We start from the raw sequence: 20509 nt of genomic DNA on the forward strand, positions 1-20509 counted from the left end.
GCCTCAGCAGCCTACAAAACCAGGGGGGATGGCCCCCTCGGGACCTGCCAACCCCCTGGGAGGCTCAGACCGGCGTTGCTCTCAGTCTTCGGAAACTAATTAATTTGTCTTTTTTTTTTTTTTAACTTAATAAGAAACAAGAAAGCGAAACACACTGACTAGCTATTTCTCTTTTTTTTTTTTTTAAATCAGTGTAGACTGTGGGCCATGCACCTGGGCCATCTGCTGGAGACAGAGTAATACTGACAGGCTGTGGGTGGCACCCTGGTATTTATGGCAGAGCCTGTCAAATCTTGCTCTGTCTCCATCTGCTGGTGTGGAGGCAAAACACAGGAGTCTGGACTGATCCAGTACGTACAGGGAAAAAGCTTTTACTCCCCCTCTTCCCTCAACCTTTATGGTCAGAGGTTGGGATTTTTGTTGTATCTCGTTGGAAAACTAAGAACATAAGAAAATGCCATACTGGGTCAGACCAAGGGTCCATCAAGCCCAGCATCCTGTTTCCAACAGTGGCCAATCCAAGCCATAAGAACCTGGCAAGTACCCAAAAACTAAGTCTATTCCATGTTACCATTGCTAATGTCAGTGGCTATTCTCTAAGTGAACTTAATAGCAGGTAATGGACTTCTCCTCCAAGAACTTATCCAATCCTTTTTTAAACACAGCTATACTAACTGCACTAACCACATCCTCTGGCAACAAATTCCAGAGTTTAATTGTGCGTTGAGTAAAAAAGAACTTTCTCCAATTAGTTTTAAATGTGCCCCATGCTAACTTCATGGAGTGCCCCCTAGTCTTTCTACTATCCGAAAGAGTAAATAACCGATTCACATCTACTTGTTCTAGACCTCTCATGATTTTAAACACCTCTATCATATCCCTCCTCAGTCGTCTCTTCTCCAAGCTGAAAAGTCCTAACCTCTTTAGTCTTTCCTCATAGGGGAGTTGTTCCATTCCCCTTATCATTTTGGTAGCCCTTCTCTGTACCTTCTCCATCGCAATTATATCTTTTTTGAGATGCGGCAACCAGAATTGTACACAGTATTCAAGGTGCGGTCTCACCATGGAGCGATACAGAGGCATTATGACATTTTCCGTTTTATTCACCATTCCCTTTCTAATAATTCCCAACATTCTGTTTGCTTTTTTGACTGCCGCAGCACACTGTACTGACGATTTCAATGTGTTATCCACTATGACACCTAGATCTCTTTCTTGGGTTGTAGCACCTAATATGGAACCCAACATTGTGTAATTATAGCATGGGTTATTTTTCCCTATATGCATCACCTTGCACTTATCCACATTAAATTTCATCTGCCATTTGGATGCCCAATTTTCCAGTCTCACAAGGTCTTCCTGCAATTTATCACAATCTGCTTGTGATTTAACTACTCTGAACAATTTTGTGTCATCTGCAAATTTGATTATCTCACTTGTCGTATTTCTTTCCAGATCATTTATAAATATATTGAAAACTATGCCAACTGTTGGCATAGTTTTCTTGAATTTCTTTACTAAGTCACCTCTCTTACTATTCTCTGGTCTGTGCCATTCCTCCTCCCTTCAGGCACAGACAGAAGAGAAAGTAAAATCCAGAACAGGCTCTATGTATTGCAGTACAAGAGCTGTAGTCTATTTTTTAGTCAGTTTTCTCCCTTTTTTCTCTAGCCCTTCTTTTCCTATTCTCTCGAGTTGGATTTAAGCCGTTTTGTGTTCTTGAAAGATGATTTATGGCATAAAAATGTTTTCAGTTCTGAAAACATTTTTGTGCCTATAAATTATTTTATGGGCACAAAACATGCTTTCTGTATGCAAAGTATGTCTTATCTGCATAAATTCCTAGTACGGGGACTTGTTAGTGTCTTCATTAGCATGAGATTTTCATGCGAGGGCGCTAGGTAACGTGTCGTATGCTAACTTCTTCCTATATTTGGAGTACAGCTTGTTTAAACCTGCAGGTAAAACTGTACACCCATAATAAATCCACAAAGCGTGCTCTAATAAAGGCATTATTTGACTATTGGAGTCGGTAGGGAATCATTATATTCAAGACCTCAATCCCACCAAAACGAAGGGAATAAATAAATATGGCCTTGGCGGCCCAACCAATCACTCTTCAAACCTCGCCCCCACCCCAAAGAAATAGATTAAAATTACATGCTCTCTGTGAACCAAACAGCCCTCCACCGTCAGCACTCGCAATGAAATTAATCTGGCATTACCACCAGCCCCCAAAAGCATCTGAAAACAAGCCTTTATATTTTATGCCTCTAATTAATCATAACACGCATTCAAGAGCTTGCTACCTACTAACTCCACCCCTACCGAAGCCCCCACACCCCTCACTGAACAACTCCACCCAAACAACTCTACCAATAATCCCATCCTGCACCTGTTCCCTACCAGGATCGTTAATCCTACCCTTTACACAAACCCCACCCATTAAATTCCTCAACACTAAGAACTCTCACTATCATCCCATACGCAAGACCTCTACCACCCGCTAACCCTTTTGTTCAAGCATCTCCATACTCTCCACTTAGGCACGCCCACTACCAAAACCTCTCCCCCCCCAAATATATTCAAATCCCCCCGAAGGACACCCATGAACGCATCACTAAAACCATCTCCTAGAGAAAACCCCAACCCCCGCCAAAAGCTCTCCCATCTGATGTCATTTTCAACATCGGAAATTCGTCTTCCACGCCTCCGAAGCGCGGTTTGCCAAAATTGCATATACTAAACTGTCGCGAGACTATACTTTCCAACGTGAATTCAGCTCAACCGGCGCCATTTTGAAAAACTTATCATTGAGGCAAGACTGAGCCAGGCTTCTTGTCTCTGATGCTGATAAAATGAGCAAAAGACGGGTAAGCTTTGTGGAGGGATGCTTCACTGGGTGAAGTAGCGACAAGGTGAAGTTTAGTGATTTAAGTGCGTGGAGGAACTTGATGGGAGAACTTAGTATACTAATAACTTCTTCAGTAGGGGGAAGGTTACTGTGTGGGTGGATTAGTAGGTAGGGCGATTAGGGGGTATGAGTTCTTGGATGGGAGGCTTAACAGCTTGATTGGGGGTGGGGAGTTAGTGTGCTTTTTGATTTAGGAGTCCAGGGTCCGGAAGGAATGCTGTTTAAGTGAGTTGGGAGGAATTTCTTTATTGGGGAGGTTCTATAGCAGGACTTGTATGGGGGTCTTTAATAGGTGGTGGGAGGATTTGTGGGTCAGGAGCTTTCCGTGAAGTACATGTTTTGGTTAGGCTGCTGAGTCTTGTTGGAGTATGTTGTATGTGGGGTGAGATGGGTTTTGCTCCCTACCAAGTTCATGTAAATTTAATTGAGACTTCTGTGCTGGGTCCTAGGTCCAGGGATCTTAGGGCTGGGCTCCCTGGCCTAGTGTTTTCAGGTCTGGGGTCCTGGAGTTTATGACTCAGAAATCCCAGACAAGAAATCCATGTTTCCAGTTCAAGGACTCTTGGAACTCAGTTCCTGGGTTTAGTATCATGGTTGATGGTTTGACTCTAGGTCCTGGGAGCACACATCTGAGGGTCCCTGATGTGTGGTTTTTGGGTCTTAAGTCAGAGGCTGTCTAGTCCAGGAGTCTTAGGTCATGTAATCCCCCCCCCCCCTCAAAAAATACAGGATCTCCCAGACATGGAACACCATGATGCTGTGTAATTTTTTTTTATATTAAATTACCATTTTTTTCTGGATTTTGTTTGTGCATTTTTGGGACACCTTTCTTTTTCTAACCCAGTAGTTTTCTCCTGTTCTTTTAGAAAAGTGACTCTCAACTGATGTGTCAAGCATCAGCAGGTGTGCCGTACATTTCCTAGTTTCTCACTGCTCTTCTCTCCCTTTTCTCCACCCCAGTGAGATGTAGACAATTCTTGGACAAACATTGCTGCTGTTTCTTTCCGGGCTATTAACACATTCAGGCCCGGAGGGGAATGGCAGCAGTGTCGTGAAAGCAGGAAACAGCAACATGTCCTTCTCTCTTCTTCACCTTATGGTCTAGAAGAGGAAGTGCTGTTGAGCAGGGTTTGTGGGAAGAAGAAAGGGCCATGCTGCTGCAGAGATAAAGTGCCCCAAGGTTCCCTCCATCTTCTGCGATTGCAGCCACGCTTCTTTCTCTTTTCTGAGGCAGTCCTTCATGGCCACAGACCCAGGGCAGCTGATCGCTAGATTTTTTCCCAGCAGCTGTGAGGAAGGAAATCTTTTCGGCTGCATTCTCAGCTGATTGCCCGTCTGCTCTGCGCTGGAATGATCGCGGCATAGGAAAACAGATGAGTGTGGTCGCCTTAGCATTGCGGGCCGGGGAGAAGTCACTTCTGCTGCAGTTCTCAGTCTGTCACGACTCTGCTTTACTTTAATAGCAGCACATCGGCTGACCTCAGTCACTCAGCGCAGATCTAGGAAGTCTCATTCTGCAGCTGCAGGGTTGCCAGGTTTTCATGAAAGAACAAGCACTTTTTTCCAAAAAAACAAGCCCAAAAAAAGCCCAAAACACATGAGATTGAAATTTTTTTTATATTTCTTTTTTATAGCATTTAACGCCCTCACATACTCATTCCTCCCTCCAAGCACCTCTCTGGCCCCCACGCTCTCCTTCCCCCTCCTTAACCCTTCCAAGCACATTTCTGCCCCCCCCCCACACTGATTCCCCCCTCAGAGCACATCCCTGGCACCCCACACTCTCATTCCCCCTCCTTAACCCTTCCAAGCACATCTCTGGCCCCGCACACACTTCATTCCCCCCTCCGAGCACATCTCTGGCCCCCCACACACTGATTCCTCCCTCCGAGCACATCTCTGGCCCCCACATACTCATTCCCCTCTCCCCACCCCCCTCCAAGCACATCTCTGGTCCCCACACTCTCATTCCTCCCTCCCAACATACTAATTCCTCCCCTCCTGATACCTGGCTGTAGCTGCACAGTCTGAAGATTCCTTTGCTGCTGGCCTTCCCCTTCCAGGTCTGCCCATGTGCGATACAGTGCTGGCTGGGTCTGCGCACAAAATGTGCTCCGTGTGCATCAGCAAGGCTTGCAGCTCACTATTTGAGTCCAAGGCACCAGCGCAGGGCGACGCAGGCGCCCTGCTCTGGACAGAAAACGGGACATTCCCTGTACATACCAGGATCATTCCAGACGGTGGGTTATGTTCCATGTCCAGCAGATGGAGTCAGAACACAAATTTCCCAGGGGAGGAACCATATAACCACGCCTCCCCTGTAACAGCTCCCAGTAACGTTCTGACTCCAGCAGATGTGAGCAGGGGACTTGTGGTCCCCAGCTTGTTAGCTTAGGGCTACCTCCTCAGGGGGATCAAGTTTAAAAAAAGAAAAAAATAGGAAGTTTTAAATTTACAGTTTAGGTCACTTTGCTAAGGCTCCCCTTACAGCAGGGGGAGAGCTCTCCGCTGGTGCTGGCTCATCGCTCTCTAGCCTGGTGACTTGCTGACAGGCTGTTGCCTGTTTTTCTTTCTTTTCTTATTTTCCTCACTGAGGGCTCAGTTGGGGTAAGTATTTTTGTTTCATCTTCTTTTTCAGCAGAAGACTGCAATTTTTTGGACTCCGTTCAGCTCTCTGAGGTGAAAGTCGGTAGCGCCGGCCTCTCCCTCCTGACCCAGGTTTTCCCCCCTCCCTTTTGGGGAGCGACCGACGTCCCGACCTGCGGCCCCGCAAAGCACCATTCCCCGGGGCCGCCTGCTGTCGGGAGGTTAATTCCCTGTCAGTTCTTCTTCAGGTCGGTGGGGGACCGCGGCAAGCGTCCGTTGCCGGGTCGGTGCTCATTTTAGGCACGAGCCACCTATAGAGCCTTCCCCCCCCCCCTCTCTCTCCCTGCGGCGATGCAGTCCGCGGCGCCTTGTGAGGGCTCCGACAGGGCCGGATTATTTTCTGAAGAGGGTCTGTGCTCAGGCGGCTTCCCTGAGGGGGAATGTGCGCCAGCTACTAACAAGGACTTTCGAGCTGCAGACCATGTGGGAAGGAACAGGGCTGGCGCTTCCCTCTCAACGCGGGAACGGTGGCCATTTTGTTGCAAGATTCTGATGTCGCACTTTGAGGAGGACACGGATAATCCGTTCCCCACTTCTAGGCCCGTTTTAGACCCTTACTCCGAGTCTAATCCTGGTAGGCAGAGGGGGGATTCCCCGGGGGGTGACCCCTCAGGATGCCAGGCCTTTTCTCCTGAATTCATAGTCCTGATGCACAGGGCTTCTCTTCAGAGCAGAGACACGACCTTCGGGACCTGGGGACCCTCTCCCCCCAAGATACCATGTCCTACCCCCTCCTGGTTGGGACCCTCCCTCAGGCTCGCCCCCCTTTAGTAGGCGGGGGAGCGGGGACTTCTCGTGGCCCTACCGGGACACCATCGATAATACAGACTTCGCCGGGGGAAGGACAATCCCAAGAACCTGACGTGGACGACCCCACCTTGGCGGCCCAGGTGGAGGGCGACGACCCTAGGGTCCTCCACATCTTCCAAGCGGCAGAGTTAGATGACCTCATTCCCTACATCCTCCAGGAAATGGATATTGATCCCCCTCCGGAACCGGTGGGACCTGACCCGGCTCTCAAGAAGGGGGACCCACTCCTAGCAGGACCGCGGCCTCTAGCCAAGTCTTTTCCCACTCATCACAGGATCTTGCAGTTGATCACTCGGGAATGGGATTCCCCGGAGGCCAACCTTAGGGTCGGTAGAGCCACGGAAAAATTGTATCCTCTGCCGGCCAATTTTTTTGGAAATTCTCAAAGTTCCCGCCGTAGATTCTGCGGTATTGGCGGTCACAAAACATACCACTATTCCTGTCACTGGAGGGACGGCGTTTAAGGATATTCAGGATCGGAAGCTGGAGATTTACCTCAAGCGTATCTTTGAGGTCTCTGCCTTAGGGATGCGGGCGGCTATCTGCAGTTCCCTCGCACAGCAAGCGGGTCTTCGGTGGGTGCAGCAGCTTCTCACCTCCCAGTCCTTACCAGATGCTGAGGCTCACCAGGCGGACAGACTGGAAGCCGTTGTTGCCTATGGAGCAGATGCCTTATATGATCTTTTAAGGGTCCTAGCCCGAACCATGGTGGCGGCGGTCTCAACGCGTCGGCTCCTTTGGCTTCGCAATTGGTCGGCTGATGCCTCTTCTAAGACACGTTTGGGGTCCCTTCCTTTTAAGGGTAGGTATCTTTTTGGTGAAGACTTGGATCAGATCATCAAGTCCCTTAATGAGAACGCGGTGCACAAGTTGCCCGAAGATCGACCCCCGTTCGTCAAGATCATATAATTACTCCAGAAACCGTTATCGTAACCAGTGGAGAGCGCGTCCTCAGAGGCAACAGCCACCTTGGGCTCCCTCTTCTCGTTCGCACTCCTGGAACCGGCCCTTTCGTGGGCACCACCAGGGTAAGGAAGCGCAGGGTGCTGGTGCAGCCGCTAAATCTACCCAATGATGCCAGACGGACCCGCGAGGTGGTCCCTCGACTGGGGGGTCTCCTTGCTCTCTTCTACGAAGAGTGGGTCCAAATCACGTCGGATCAATGGGTTCTGGATATTCTAAGACGCGGTTACGCTTTGGATTTTGTTTGCGCTCCTCGGGACCTCCTCTTTACGCCAATATCCCCGGAGGGAGGCTATATCCTTGGTAGACATGATCCTATCTCAGTGCACACCCAATCCACATATCCCCACTTCTTTCCTGGTTGATCTCAGATGGATTGCTCTAATTGAAAATTTTGTTTTTCAGGGACAATTCTATAAACAAATACAAGGCACCACCGTGGGTGTGACCATGGCCCCTGATATAGCCTGCTTGTACGTGACCAGTTTTGAATCCTACATTGATCTCGCCCCTTTCAAATTAACAATACCAGTTTGGCTGCAATACATAGATGACATGCTCCTCTTTTGGACTGGTACAGACATTCAATTTTTTGTCTTTCTTGATGGCTCAACACACAGGATCCCAACTTACAATTTAATCACTGCATTGATTCTTCATGTATTTCCTTTCTAGATGTTAGTATCTCCTCTGATACCCAATTTTTTTTACTTCGATTTATTGCAAAGCAACAGACCACAATTCTTTACTTTTGTACATGAACCACCACCTGCAGGTTTTGTGGGGTAACATCCTGATAGGCCAGTTCTTTAGATTCTGTCACCTTTGTGCCACACGGGATGAATTTGTTCATCAGTCTAAAATGATGTCCCATTTTATTTCTCGAGGTTACCTTTCTTGAGTTGTGAAACGTGCATTTAAGCACGTCCTGTCTGTAAATGGGACTTACTGTTCATTCAGTCCCCTGCTAGTACATCAGATCGGCTAACAGTCTCTTTTTCTACATGGGTCAGATAGGTATGTTCTGTGATTAAATGCCACTGACCAGTGTTAAGTCCTTATGCTATTTTTCATAACACCCCCTGCTTTGCCTTTTAGCATGGCAAAATCTGAGACTTCCTTTTAAACTCAACTCCCCCAGTCCTTATACCATTTTCCGAATGGTAATTGTTCAGCCTGCCCTTTTTTGCTATCCATCACTGTTTTTCACACCCTAATACTGGAATTCCACTTGAAACTTGCGTTTCAAGTGGAATAGTGTGTTATTTATCCTGCCCTTTACTATGTCAGGAAAACGACACATTTTTTGAAGACCTGTCTTTAACACCTTTCCTACCTGCGCACTGCTTGTGCTGAAGCTCCTCTAGTGTCCCATTGGAATGATGCTTCCCATGCTCTCACTTATCTAAAGTTCTTTGTGATTGACATGATACCCCCTGCCCCCTTTGACAGGAGGTATTGATTTTCTTATACTCTGAGAACAACATTGGATTCACAGACTCCACTCTTTGTCCCCTAATAGTTTAAATCAGGAGATTGAGTGATCTTTTTCCCTATTTTTAACAGGTGATTGGTCACACTTTTTCAGCCCTTGATTGGTCAGTTAGATATGCACAGCTCCTGATTGTTCTCTTGCTATTTAGTGTCTGATTGGTTGCTCCTTTTGGCATGCTTTCTTCACATTTGGTTTAAATCCCCCTTGCTGTCAGTAACAGTAAGAGCTTTTGTCAAGTTTCCTGAATGTTTTGTTGAAGGCATGTTTGTGTTGCTGTCTAGAATGCTTGACCCCTGATTCTTTGGTGTCCCATAAAATGATTTTGTGTTACTCATCTATATAAATAAAAATGTTAAATAGTTTGTACAAAATCGCTAATCTCAGAAACCACTGCACCGATTGCTTTCAAATTTGGACACAACCTTCCTTTCACATACAGGAAGGTTCTTCTGTACTTACATTACATATGTCTTACCTGTGACAGGTAAAAAAGGTTTAGAAATTGGTTCCACAAAACAGCGACATCTGGTGGACGTCGGATGTCAGCGCAACCTCTTACACCTTTCACAAACACACACCCCACACACATGATAAATGTATTTAATTCACACACCCTCCGAACACACAGAAATCCACACTCCTCACACCCCCCCCCCACACACACATGCCAATTGGACTTACTTCACACACCCTCCCAAAACACACCAAATTCCAGGCTGCTACACCGGGGGGCCACGCACATGTCACATGTTGGCAATTCCCACACCCTCCGAACACACACAAGCGGAAACAGGTCCGTGCTGCTCCAGCGGGGGGCCAAGAACGGTCCGGGACACATCGCGTACACTACGGCCGCCTGCTGCCAGCAATGAAAATGGCGCCGACGGCCCTTAACCTTACTATGCCACTCAGAGACAAAAATGGCGGCAGTAGCCCATGTGACATAGTAAGGGTGAGGGCCCGTCGACGCCATTTTCAGGACTGGCAGCCAGCGGACTTTTGCCCTTACCATGTCAGGGAACCTAGCGCTCCCATTACTGACTGACTGTTTGCACAGGTATCCGGGGGGCTGCACGGTGGGGCGCCGTAGTTATTTTCTTGCGTGCGTGTTCAGGGGGAGGGGGTGTTTCGGTCATTCTGCAACTCTCGCGGGGGACGGGAGGGTGGGTTACTGTATTTTGCCGGGGTGTGGGGTGCATATTTAAACACTGCGTTTATGGTGGGGTTCTTTTGGGGTGGAAAGACGGAGGGCAAACAAACACAAAACGTCCCTGATCTCTGAAAGGCACCAAATTAGCCCTCTACAAAACAACTAAATAGAGAGTGCTAACTTGGTTAGGTACTCCGCTATTTTGATACAGAACACGCACAACCTCACACTGACGGGGAGGGAGGGTAAAGAACTTGACTCTGCCACTGCAACGCGTGGCTGGGTACCGCTAGTTAATATTTTGTTTGTTACAATATTAGCTATCAGTCCTTCAGTCCCTCCCATTGCAGCCCTCAAGCAAAACACAGGTCCGTATCAGGGGACTCACTTATTATATCAACTGCTTCTAACCTGCTCTTTCGAAGCTCTAGTAATAAAATTTTCCATTTATCATATAACTTTCTTGTTGCTCTTTGGACTTGTATCACTGAGTTAATCGCATTTTTTTTGTGATATTTCAGAAGCATCAATCCATCATTGACTGGTCCTCGCTGGAACTAGCCCAGTGGGGGCTTCTCTTGTTCTACTTGCCTCATCTCTGTTGCTCCTCCAGCTCACATCACCATTGCTGCTAGTCAGGTGGGGCTACCTCACCAATATTCGGAATTCACCGTGAAAATAGGCAATGCTGAGTCCTCCCACTACGCCCTCGCCCAAGGAGTCCCCCCAAGGCTCCTCCCTCTCTTCTACCCTCTTTAACATTTACCTCACCCCCTTGTGCAAACTCTTATCAGAACTTGGCCTCAAATTCTTTCTCTACGCTGATGATGTGCAAATCATCATACCCATTCAAGGCTCCCTATCTGACACCCTTGAATCCTGGGGAAACCATCTCGCTGCCATCAACTCCTTACTTACCAACCTCCACCTTGCTTTAAACACTGCCAAAACTGAACTCCTCATATCCCATCACCCCCCTACTAATCCCGCACTCTCAATTGACTCTGCTATCAAGATTCCTCATGCACAGCCCTGCGCAAGGAACCTGGGGGTCCTAATCGACAACAACTGAACTTCAAAAAACATATCAGTGCCATACTCAAAGAGGGTTTCTTCAAACTTAGTCTTAAAAAACCTGAAACCTCTCCTTCACGCTAGTGACTTCCGCACTGTCGTCCAGGCTACACTGGCATCCAAGATGGATTACTGTAACTCCCTCTTTCTTGGCCTACCCTAGTCCTCCTTAAAGCCCCTCCAAATGCTACAGAACACTGTAGCCAGAACCCTCTCCAACGCTCACAAATACGACCATATTTCCCCTATACTGAAGGACCTACACTGGCTCCCTATTCCCTCCCGCATCGTCTTTAAATCCCTGACCATTATACATAAAGCCTTATATTCCCATCACTCCAACTGGCTGGCAGATCCCCTCCAATTTACCTGCTCGAATCGACCGACAAGGACCACCAACAAAGGCTCCCTCCATGTGCCATCCCTAAAGAAAGCACACCTCACAGCTACAAGGGATCGGGCGCTCTCCATTGCTGGACCTATGCACTGGAACTCACTCCCAACCCACCTCAGACTTGAACCTTGCATCACCAAATTCAGAGCCCAGCTCAAAACCTGGCTATTCAAACAAGCCTTTCCCCAACACCCTTGATGAATATTGAATTGTGATGGATCATGACCTGAATTTGACTATGACCTTGTTCTTATGACATAGTTCACTTGTTGTTTGTTCCTATGCTTCTCTGCTCTCCTTATGGTTTTTTGTACCCCTTACCCTTCCCCTGTTACTTGTAATTTCCGTTGCTTTTGTTCCATGTAAACCGAGGAGATGTTTCGACTGACATCGGTATAGAAGACTTTTAAAGAGAGAAAGAAAGAAAGAAGTATTCTCGAAGCAGCAGGCTGAGACGTTGCCTCCTCATCGCTACTATGTCTTTGGGATTGAGCTCCTTCCTGGCAAGGACCCTCCATGAGGCAGATTGTACCCTCTCTCAGAGCCTGAGACCAAGGCTATAAGTGAATATATCCAAGAGAATCTTGCTAAAGGTTTCATCTGTCCATCTTCCTCACCTGCTGGAGCGGATTTCTTCTTTGTAGCAAAAAAGGATGGAGAGCTCTGGCCCTGTATAGACTACAGAGGTCTTAATGCAATCACCAAAAAGGATTGTCATCCCCTACCATTGATATCCGAGCTGTTTGATTTACTGCAGAGAGCCCGGTGATTACCAAACTAGACCTCTGGGGAGCATGCAACCTCATCTGATTTAAGCAAGGAGATGAATGAAATACTACCTTTTAATACAAGGGATGGGCCCTATGAGTACTTGGTAATGCTCTCCTGCCTGTACAGTGCCGCGGCAATCTTCCAAAAGGTGGTGAATGACATATTTCAGGACCTCCTATACTCCTCCGTAGTATTATCTAGACATCCTTATCTTTTCCTAGTCTGTCCATTCATAGATCCCATCTGAAACAAGTACTCTAGTGCCTATGTGATCACAATCTGTTTGCCAAGATGAAGAAATGTCTCTTCAAATAAGAACTACCACCTTTCCTTGGTTACATCCTCTCCAGTACTGGTCTATGCATGGATCCTGCATAACAGGCGGCCATTCTAGAGTGGCTCCAGCCCATGGGTCTGCGAGCATTACAAAGTTTTCTCAACTTTGTCAATTGCTATCGGCAATTCACCCATGTATAATCCACTCTTGCAACACCACTCATGGCCGTAACATAAAAAGGCGCAGATATCGGAAACTGGCCCTTGGAGGCAGTCAAAGTATTTCAGATGCATAAACAAGCATTCACTGAAGGGCTCTGTCTCAACACCCAGCACCTCCCGTATTTTTGTGCTCTAGGTAGATGCCTCATCCCTTGGGGGTGGGGCCGTCCTCAGTCAATACAGCACAGAAGGGAAACTTCTATGCTTATTCTTCACCAGAAAATTTTCACGACAGAGAACATCTAGCAGTTGTTTGACTTTGGAGTGGGAATACTTCTTGAAAGGGTCTCAACATATCACCATCTATACGAATCATAAAGCTTTAGAGTACGTACCGCAGACTCAATGCCTTAACCCCAGGCAAGCTCACTGGTCCCTCTTTTCTCGATTTGACTTCAAGCTCCACTACAGACTGGCAGAGAAGAACCTCCGAGCAGATGCATTGTCCTAATCTTTGCTGACTGAAAATGCTATAGAGGCCCCGTGACATCATCGATCCTGCAAGCATCATTCTTGCTTCTGCCACTTCCATCTCAGGAGGGAAGACTCATCCCCTAGAGGCTCTGGAAAAGTGTTGAAGTGGGTGCAAGACTCGTGTAGTAGGACACCCTGGAATGATCCGAACGCTTGAGCTCGTTCAGTGCCATATTGATGGCCATGCTTCAAGGAGGATGTGAAGGAGTATGTGAGTTCTTGTCCAACCTGCACACAGAATAAATCTGATTGTGCCCAACCCTGGGGGTTGTTACAGCTGTAACTTATCCCCAGGGAATCCAGATATCCATAGATCTTATTGTGAATCTCCTGCTTTCATACAGCTCCAGTGATATGGGCCATAATGGATAGATTTTCTAAGATGGCTCACATTGTACCTCTCATTGGGCTCCCCTCAGCTCCTGAACTAGGCTGCCTCTTCGTTCAACATGTTTTCCGTCTGCACGGCTTGCCTTACTACATTCTGACAGAGGCGTTCAATTTGCAGCTTGCTATTGGAAGGCTCTCTGCCACAAGTTCAGCATCTCCCTTTAATTCACTACAGCCTACTATCCCCAGGGCAATGGCCAGACCAAAAGTATCAACCAGATTCTCAAGACCTTTCTCTGGCTGTATGTCCACCAAAGGCAAGATGATTGGGACCTTCTTCTGTGGGCAGAATTTTCCCACAACCACCATGTGAGCAGTGCCACTGGTTCCTCCCCAGTTCAGTTTGGATACGACTTCCACTACCTCAACATTTTTATTTTATTTAAGATTTTTATATTCTGCTTTTTACACTTTAAGTGCTTCAAAGCAGATTACATTCAGGTACTGTAGGTATTTCCCTATCCCTAGAGGGTTTACAATCTAACAGGCCAATACAGTACAGTGCGCTCCAAAGGAGCGCACTGTTAACCCGTGCTTGGACACACGTTTTTGACGCGCTATTACCCCTTACTGAATAAGGGGTAAAAGCTAATGCGTCAAACACGCGCCCAACCCCCTGAACCTAATAGCGCCCGCAACATGCAAATGCATGTTGATGGCCCTATTAAGTATTCCCGCGCGATGCAGTAAGTAAAATGTGCAGCCAAGCCGCACATTTTACTTTAAGAAATTAGCGCCTACCCAAAGGTAGGCGTTAATTTCTGCCGGTGCCGGGGAAGTGCACAGAAAAGCAGTAAAAACTACTTTTCTGTGCATCCTCAGACTTAATATCATGGCGATATTAAATTGGAGTCCCCCAAAGTTAAAAAAAAAAAAAAAAGAAATTAAAAAACAAAAATTTGAAATGGGCTCGCGGGTTGAAAACCGGATGCTTAATTTTGCTGGCGTCCGGTTTCCGAACCCATGGCTGTCAGCAGGCTCAAGAACAGACGCCGGCAAAATTGAGCGTCTGCTGTCAAACCCGCTGCCTCTTTTTGCCGCAGGTCCTAATTTAAATAAATTAAGTGAATCGCGCGTGCCTGCTCTCCCGCGACTTTTTACTGTATTGGTCCGTAAGTTTGTACCTGGACCTTAAAGTGATTTGCCCAAGGTCACAAGGAGTGACAGTGGGATTTGAATCCTGGTCTCCTGGTTCCTAGCCCGCTGCTCTAACCACTAGGCTATGCCTCCATAGATTACCTAGTCGCTTGCCTCAGGCCAAAACTCCATGACCTCTGGACCCCCAGTCCTTCCAATTGATATCACAGGCAGCATTCTGAACAAAGGACTACGCAGACACCAAATGCCACAATTTAAGGAGGGTGATCTGCTGTGGCTGAGCACCCAGTATTTTCGTGTCTAGGTCCCTTCACTTCGTCTAGCACCATGATTCATTGGACCCTACCCCCTCCAAGGGAACTAGATCCTGTTATTTACCAATTGAAGCTTCCCACAACATCTTCCATGTCTCCCTATTGAAACTATTGATCCTTTTCTGGCCCTCCAGGAAGCCTCCCATGCCCTCAGATGTGACAGAGGAAGAAGACATACAGTTGGAAGTAGAGAAGATCATGGATCCCCGCAGGAAACGTAATAAATTAGAAGACTTCGTCACCTGGAAGCATTTTGGCACTGAGGAGAACTCGTGGGACCCTGCCACCAATCTCAAAGCACCATAGCTAATAAAATTCTGGGGATGATTTACTTCCACAGCCAAGCTTCAGGTCCTGAGGAGGTAGCTTAGTAGTGGGGGTACTGTTAAGTTTGCCAGCACGTGGGCTGCCCCCATGAGCCGGCTCACTTACATCACGCCACCTGGCCATACAGCACCTGCCATTCCGAGCGGCCCGGAATGCTGCTACACCATACGGCCAAAGACGCTGCTGCTGATAACTGCTGGGCTCTCCTTGCGGTGCATGCCAACAATTAAAGGTTCTGCGGCGGGAATAATGCTGGCCAGTTTCTCCAGATGTCGCACAGCTGGGTATTTAAACCCCAGCAATGCAACACTACAGTGCCTCAGCAACGTCAACTACCTTAGCAATAGTACTAGTTGCTGTCTCAGCATCCTTTGTCTCCAGCCTAGCCTTGCCTTCATCTCCAGCCTTACTCTCATCTTCCAACTCTTGGACTCATTTCTTGGAACTAACCATAGCCCGTACCTTGTTTACCTTTGCTTGCTGCCTGCCTCAACCTTGACCACGACCATCCTTGCTGCCTGCTTAGACCTTAGCCTGAACTACGACCATCCTTGCCTGCTGCTGCCTTGAGCACAGCTGGACACGAGCTATTCTTCCACCTACGCCTCAGAGACAGCCACCTAAGACCTGCCAGCCCCTGGAATCCAAAGGCTTAACCCGAGGGGAAAGGGTCTGGTATAGGTGAAGCTCCAGTCCAGTCTTTGCTCTGTCTGCTCCACCCTTTAGGTTGCTGGTTGCATCAACCTCACCTCAACACAAGGGTCCCCAGCTCTAACAACATATACAAAATCCCTAGTTTACCATTAACAAATGTCAACCAAGACATTTAATGTTGCATAAAACCACATCAGCCTTTATTCCTCTGATGCAATCTGATGATGTGAACAATGAAGATAATCAAACACGACTGGCCTAGATATTAAAATATTCCCATAGACTCGGCCCACTCTGCCTAAAGCTATGATAAATGAAGCGGTCAACTGGGGAAGGTATATCCCAGCATATTCAGATATATGTAAAACATTAAATATGCAATCAACCATCCATATGTAGTGTCTGACTATGATTTTACAGAACAGAATAAATAAGTAAAAATACAAGGGGAATCTAAAATTCCCACACAGACTGTAACAACCCAAGCATTAAAACTAAAAAAGCTAAATATAAAATAAATACGCTATATACAAAATAACTGTCATGCACACAGAAGGTTAATTAAATGCTAGACAAAAATAATCAAAAACAAATGAAGAAAGATGTCTTAAGTAGTTTCCAAAAGTGTGATGTAGATTATAACCTGAGATGATTGGAGGGATTCATGCCAAGGAAGTGGACCTGAAATATAGAATGACCACTCACAAGATTCAGTGAAACAAACTGGCTTCACGGAGCATCTGTTAAATTCTGGAAGGACGACTGAAGCAGGTAGATTAAATTTTAAAACTGAATTGGAGTAAGATCACTGACTGCCTTACTAGGTCTTGACCCTTACCCTCCAGACCCCTGGGAGTCTTGCTAAGTACATTTAGTTCACACCTTTTCATTGCAGTTTAAAGTGAGTTACATGCAGGTACTTTACCCTGTCCCAGAGGGCTCACAATCTGTACCTGGGTCAATGGAGGACAGAGTGATTTGTCCAAGGTCACAAGGAGTGGCAGTGGGATTTGAACCCTTGGTTCTTAGCTCACTGCTCTAACCACTAGACTGTTCATAAAGCAGTGTTCTAGATCCCAGGTGAGTGCCCTTATTGTCATTGGGGGGGGGGGGGGGGAAGTCCGAAATAGTGTTAAAGTAATTGATTGATAACATAATAAAAGCATGATCAACTGCACAAACATAGGGCTTCACTGTGTGTAAAATAACACTATTTAAGTGCTTTTAACTACAGATTTAATATATGTGGTCATAATAATGATCAATCCAGCAATACACTTACATCCTGTGACTGATAATTGGTAGGGATTGAATGGACTTTGAATAAAAAGGTGGAGGGTACAATTGAAACAGAGAAACATGAAAGAATGTCAGTTTTTTTGACATTCATAACAAGTTTGATTTCCTTTGGCCAGTTCTGAATGACTTTCAAACAACTAGAGATCCTGTCCAGTGAGTCATCTACAAGGTGGAAACTGGAAAATTAAACTGAATATCATCAGTGTATAACGTATAGCTGACTCCTAAATTAGCCAGGATCTGACAAAGTGGGAAAACATAAATTTTGAACAATGTTGCAGATAGTGATGACCCATGGGGAACACCCATGAGCAGAAGAAATGCAGCAGAATACAAGTGACTAGAGTCATCCTCAGATAATGATCATGTAAGAAGGAAATAAACCATGCCAAAACTGTAGAAGAAATGTCTAATGCTTCGAGCTGACCCACTAAGATAACGTGAATTAGTGTATTGAATATAGGAGAAATGCCGAGGAGGCCTAGGATAAACTTGGTATCTGAATCAAAGCCACTGTGTAAAAACATCAAAACTCGCATGGAGTAGGGTCTCTGTGTTATGGGAAGGATGAAAGCCAAATTGAAAGTCATCAGAAAATTATCTTTAATGTAATATACTGCTGTAGTTGCTTCAGAACTACTTTCTCAATAACATTGGCTAGGAAAGGTAATGTGTAGATGAGCTGGTAATTACTCAACTCAATTGATCCAGAGGCAATCTTAAGCGAATTAGGTAAATGACCTTCATTTAAAGAGGCATTCACAAACTGCAATAAAATCACATAAATCAGTTTTGGGATTTTCATCAGAGCATTAGAGCAAGAATTGAGTGGGCAGAAATAATTCTTCAACTTTTTGCCAATTTATATTACTGATTTATATAAATCTCAAACATATCCCAAATAGTATTATAATCTAAAGGGATACAGTGCAGAGATGGTGAAAAGCATTAACTAGTAAAGACCATTTTTCTCATGAAAGAAGTAAGCAAACTTATCACAACTGATGGTGGCAATCTCTGAAGAGCTAGTGGTTAGTCGATAAGAATTAACTATGGGAAATAGTTTACGAGGTTGAGAAGCAGTGGTCTAAATGCGGGTTGTAAAACAAGCCGCCCTGGTACAGTTGATGGCTGATTTTATATGCCTCATATTTAACCTTGGACATTTGAGATTGCTGTAAATTTTGAATCTTTGCTAGCGATGTTCCACACCCAGGTAGCAGAATTCTGAAATAGCTGCAGTAATCTGAGTGTACTGCTGGGTAAAACAAGTAAAAGAATTGCATTAATCAGTTCCAGAAAATGAGCATTGGAAGCACTGTTCTAAAGTCCTCTGGTTCCAGTAACAGCTTTAGGAATCTTAATAGCCACAGTTTTTAGTATCCAGTTTTACTTAAATTACAAATGTTTCCATATTAAGCCTGATGACAAGGAGTACTCCTAGATTGCATTTGCATAAAGAAATAATTGTGGCCATTGAATTCAAATTGGGGTAGTTCATTCGTGATAGAATGTCTAGTTAAATAGATTCTCATTTTTTAAAATGTTTATTGTTAATCTCTTGTGAAATCATCTTTGTATCACTGAAAAATAAATTTCCAAATATTTGAATGTACTAGCAAATTGGATAGCTGGCAGGGATGAAGGCTTGGATGTCATTGGCATATATACAGAAATTCAATCCCAACCCACCTAGTAATTTACAAGAGGGGCTAAATAAATATTAAATAATGAGGCCGACAAGGGAGACCCCTGTGGAACACCTATTTTATTTGATGCTCATTCTGAGGTGTTACTACTTGCGGTGTATGACCGGTTGACTTGTTTCAATTCCTCTGAATCATCACCTACAAAGAATGGGTCAGATGTTGGTATCTCTCCAACAACTACCAGAGTGAAGACTGAAGCAAAGAATTCATTACATTTTTCTGCTTTGGCCTTATCCTCCCACAGAACCATTTTTATCCCTTGGTCATCCAGTGGTCCAACTGATACTCTTACAAGTTTCCTGTTTTTAATGTATTTGAAAATGGTTTTATTACCTTTTACCTCTTTGGCAAGTCTGTCCTCAAATTCTCTCTTGACCAGTTTTATTATAATACCAAAAAAATTCACTCAAACTTAAAGCACAAAAAAGAATGATTTTTATGTATGTTATGATTTTTCTTGCTTTGAATAAATGCAGATTCTGAAAAAACTGTCAAGTAAATATCCCAGCCAAAATTTTCTGCAAAGAATTGCAATTTGAAAAAAGCATTTTTCTTAAAATTGTGACTGAAAGTTCTCGCTTTAGACTTCCACTTATGGCGTCCTTGCGGCTTCCCGCTTAAAGCAAGAAAAATCATACCAAAAATTTAGTAAAGTATAAAGAATAACCTCATTTAAAAAAAAAAAAAAAGGGGGGTGATGGAGGTTTTTTAACTGATGCTTTTTCTACTATTTCCATAGCAGTTTTTGCCTAGTCATGGCATCTGATGTTTTTCCTCCATACATATAAAAATCATTCTTTTTTGTGCTTTGTTTGAGTGTATTTTTTTTAGTATTGTTAGTGTTTTTGCATTCAATTGTCTCCTTTCTATTCAATTGTTTTATTTTACATCTAATTTGTCAGCGATTTTGTGTGCTTTCTTATTTTCCTCATTAGGCCTTTCCTTTCTATTTTTAAAGGACGCCTTTTTAGTTTTAATAGTCTCTTTCAAAGCACCATTTTCCTCTGCACTCAGGCAGGCTAATCTACACCAGTGGGTTATGCACCTCTACCAGCAGATGGAGACGGAGGAAAAGTGAGGTCATGGACATATAGTCCAGCCCCCAACACCAGCCTACCAGTATTCTCCTCCAGCAGTTGGTGGACATGTATTTCCCTTCTGGGGCTTGCTTGTGGTAAAAATTAATGAAAGGAAAGAAGACAGAAGAAATTTCGAACACTGCTTGACCTCCTGAGGTGATAACAGTGGGTCCCTCCCTCAGTTGAGCGTTTTCAGTCCGGGAGCCTGCCCCAGGCGTGGACTTAAGGTAAGCAGTTGGAGCCAGACGGAAGCTCGGCAGTGACGGCTTGTGCCCTCTCCCCTCATAGCCAGAGTGTGCTCAGTCAATAGGACTGAGTTTGGATAAGCAGGAAAAAAAAGGAAAGAGGAGAAAGTTTAGAGATTTTTTTCCCTTTCTTCCTTACCGGGTCTCCTTCCCTCTGTGCTGGAAGTAGAGTCCCTTCCCTGCTTTTCACTCACTTTTCTCGGTG

General features: G+C 45.4%; 1 protein-coding gene across 1 annotated transcript in view; it reads left to right on the forward strand.

The window, feature by feature from the left end:
* The first annotated feature begins 2590 nt into the window (after positions 1-2590).
* CASC1 (cancer susceptibility 1) overlaps positions 2591-20509 on the forward strand; it is a 1039813-nt gene continuing 1021894 nt past the window's right edge. The window contains exon 1 of the mRNA XM_029600147.1: positions 2591-2873. Coding sequence (XP_029456007.1) covers positions 2859-2873 — 15 coding nt within the window. The 5' untranslated portion in view covers positions 2591-2858. The remainder of the gene's footprint in view (positions 2874-20509) is intronic.

The sequence above is a fragment of the Rhinatrema bivittatum genome, chromosome 4, assembly GCF_901001135.1.
Source record: "Rhinatrema bivittatum chromosome 4, aRhiBiv1.1, whole genome shotgun sequence".
Classification (NCBI taxonomy): Eukaryota; Metazoa; Chordata; class Amphibia; order Gymnophiona; family Rhinatrematidae; genus Rhinatrema; species Rhinatrema bivittatum.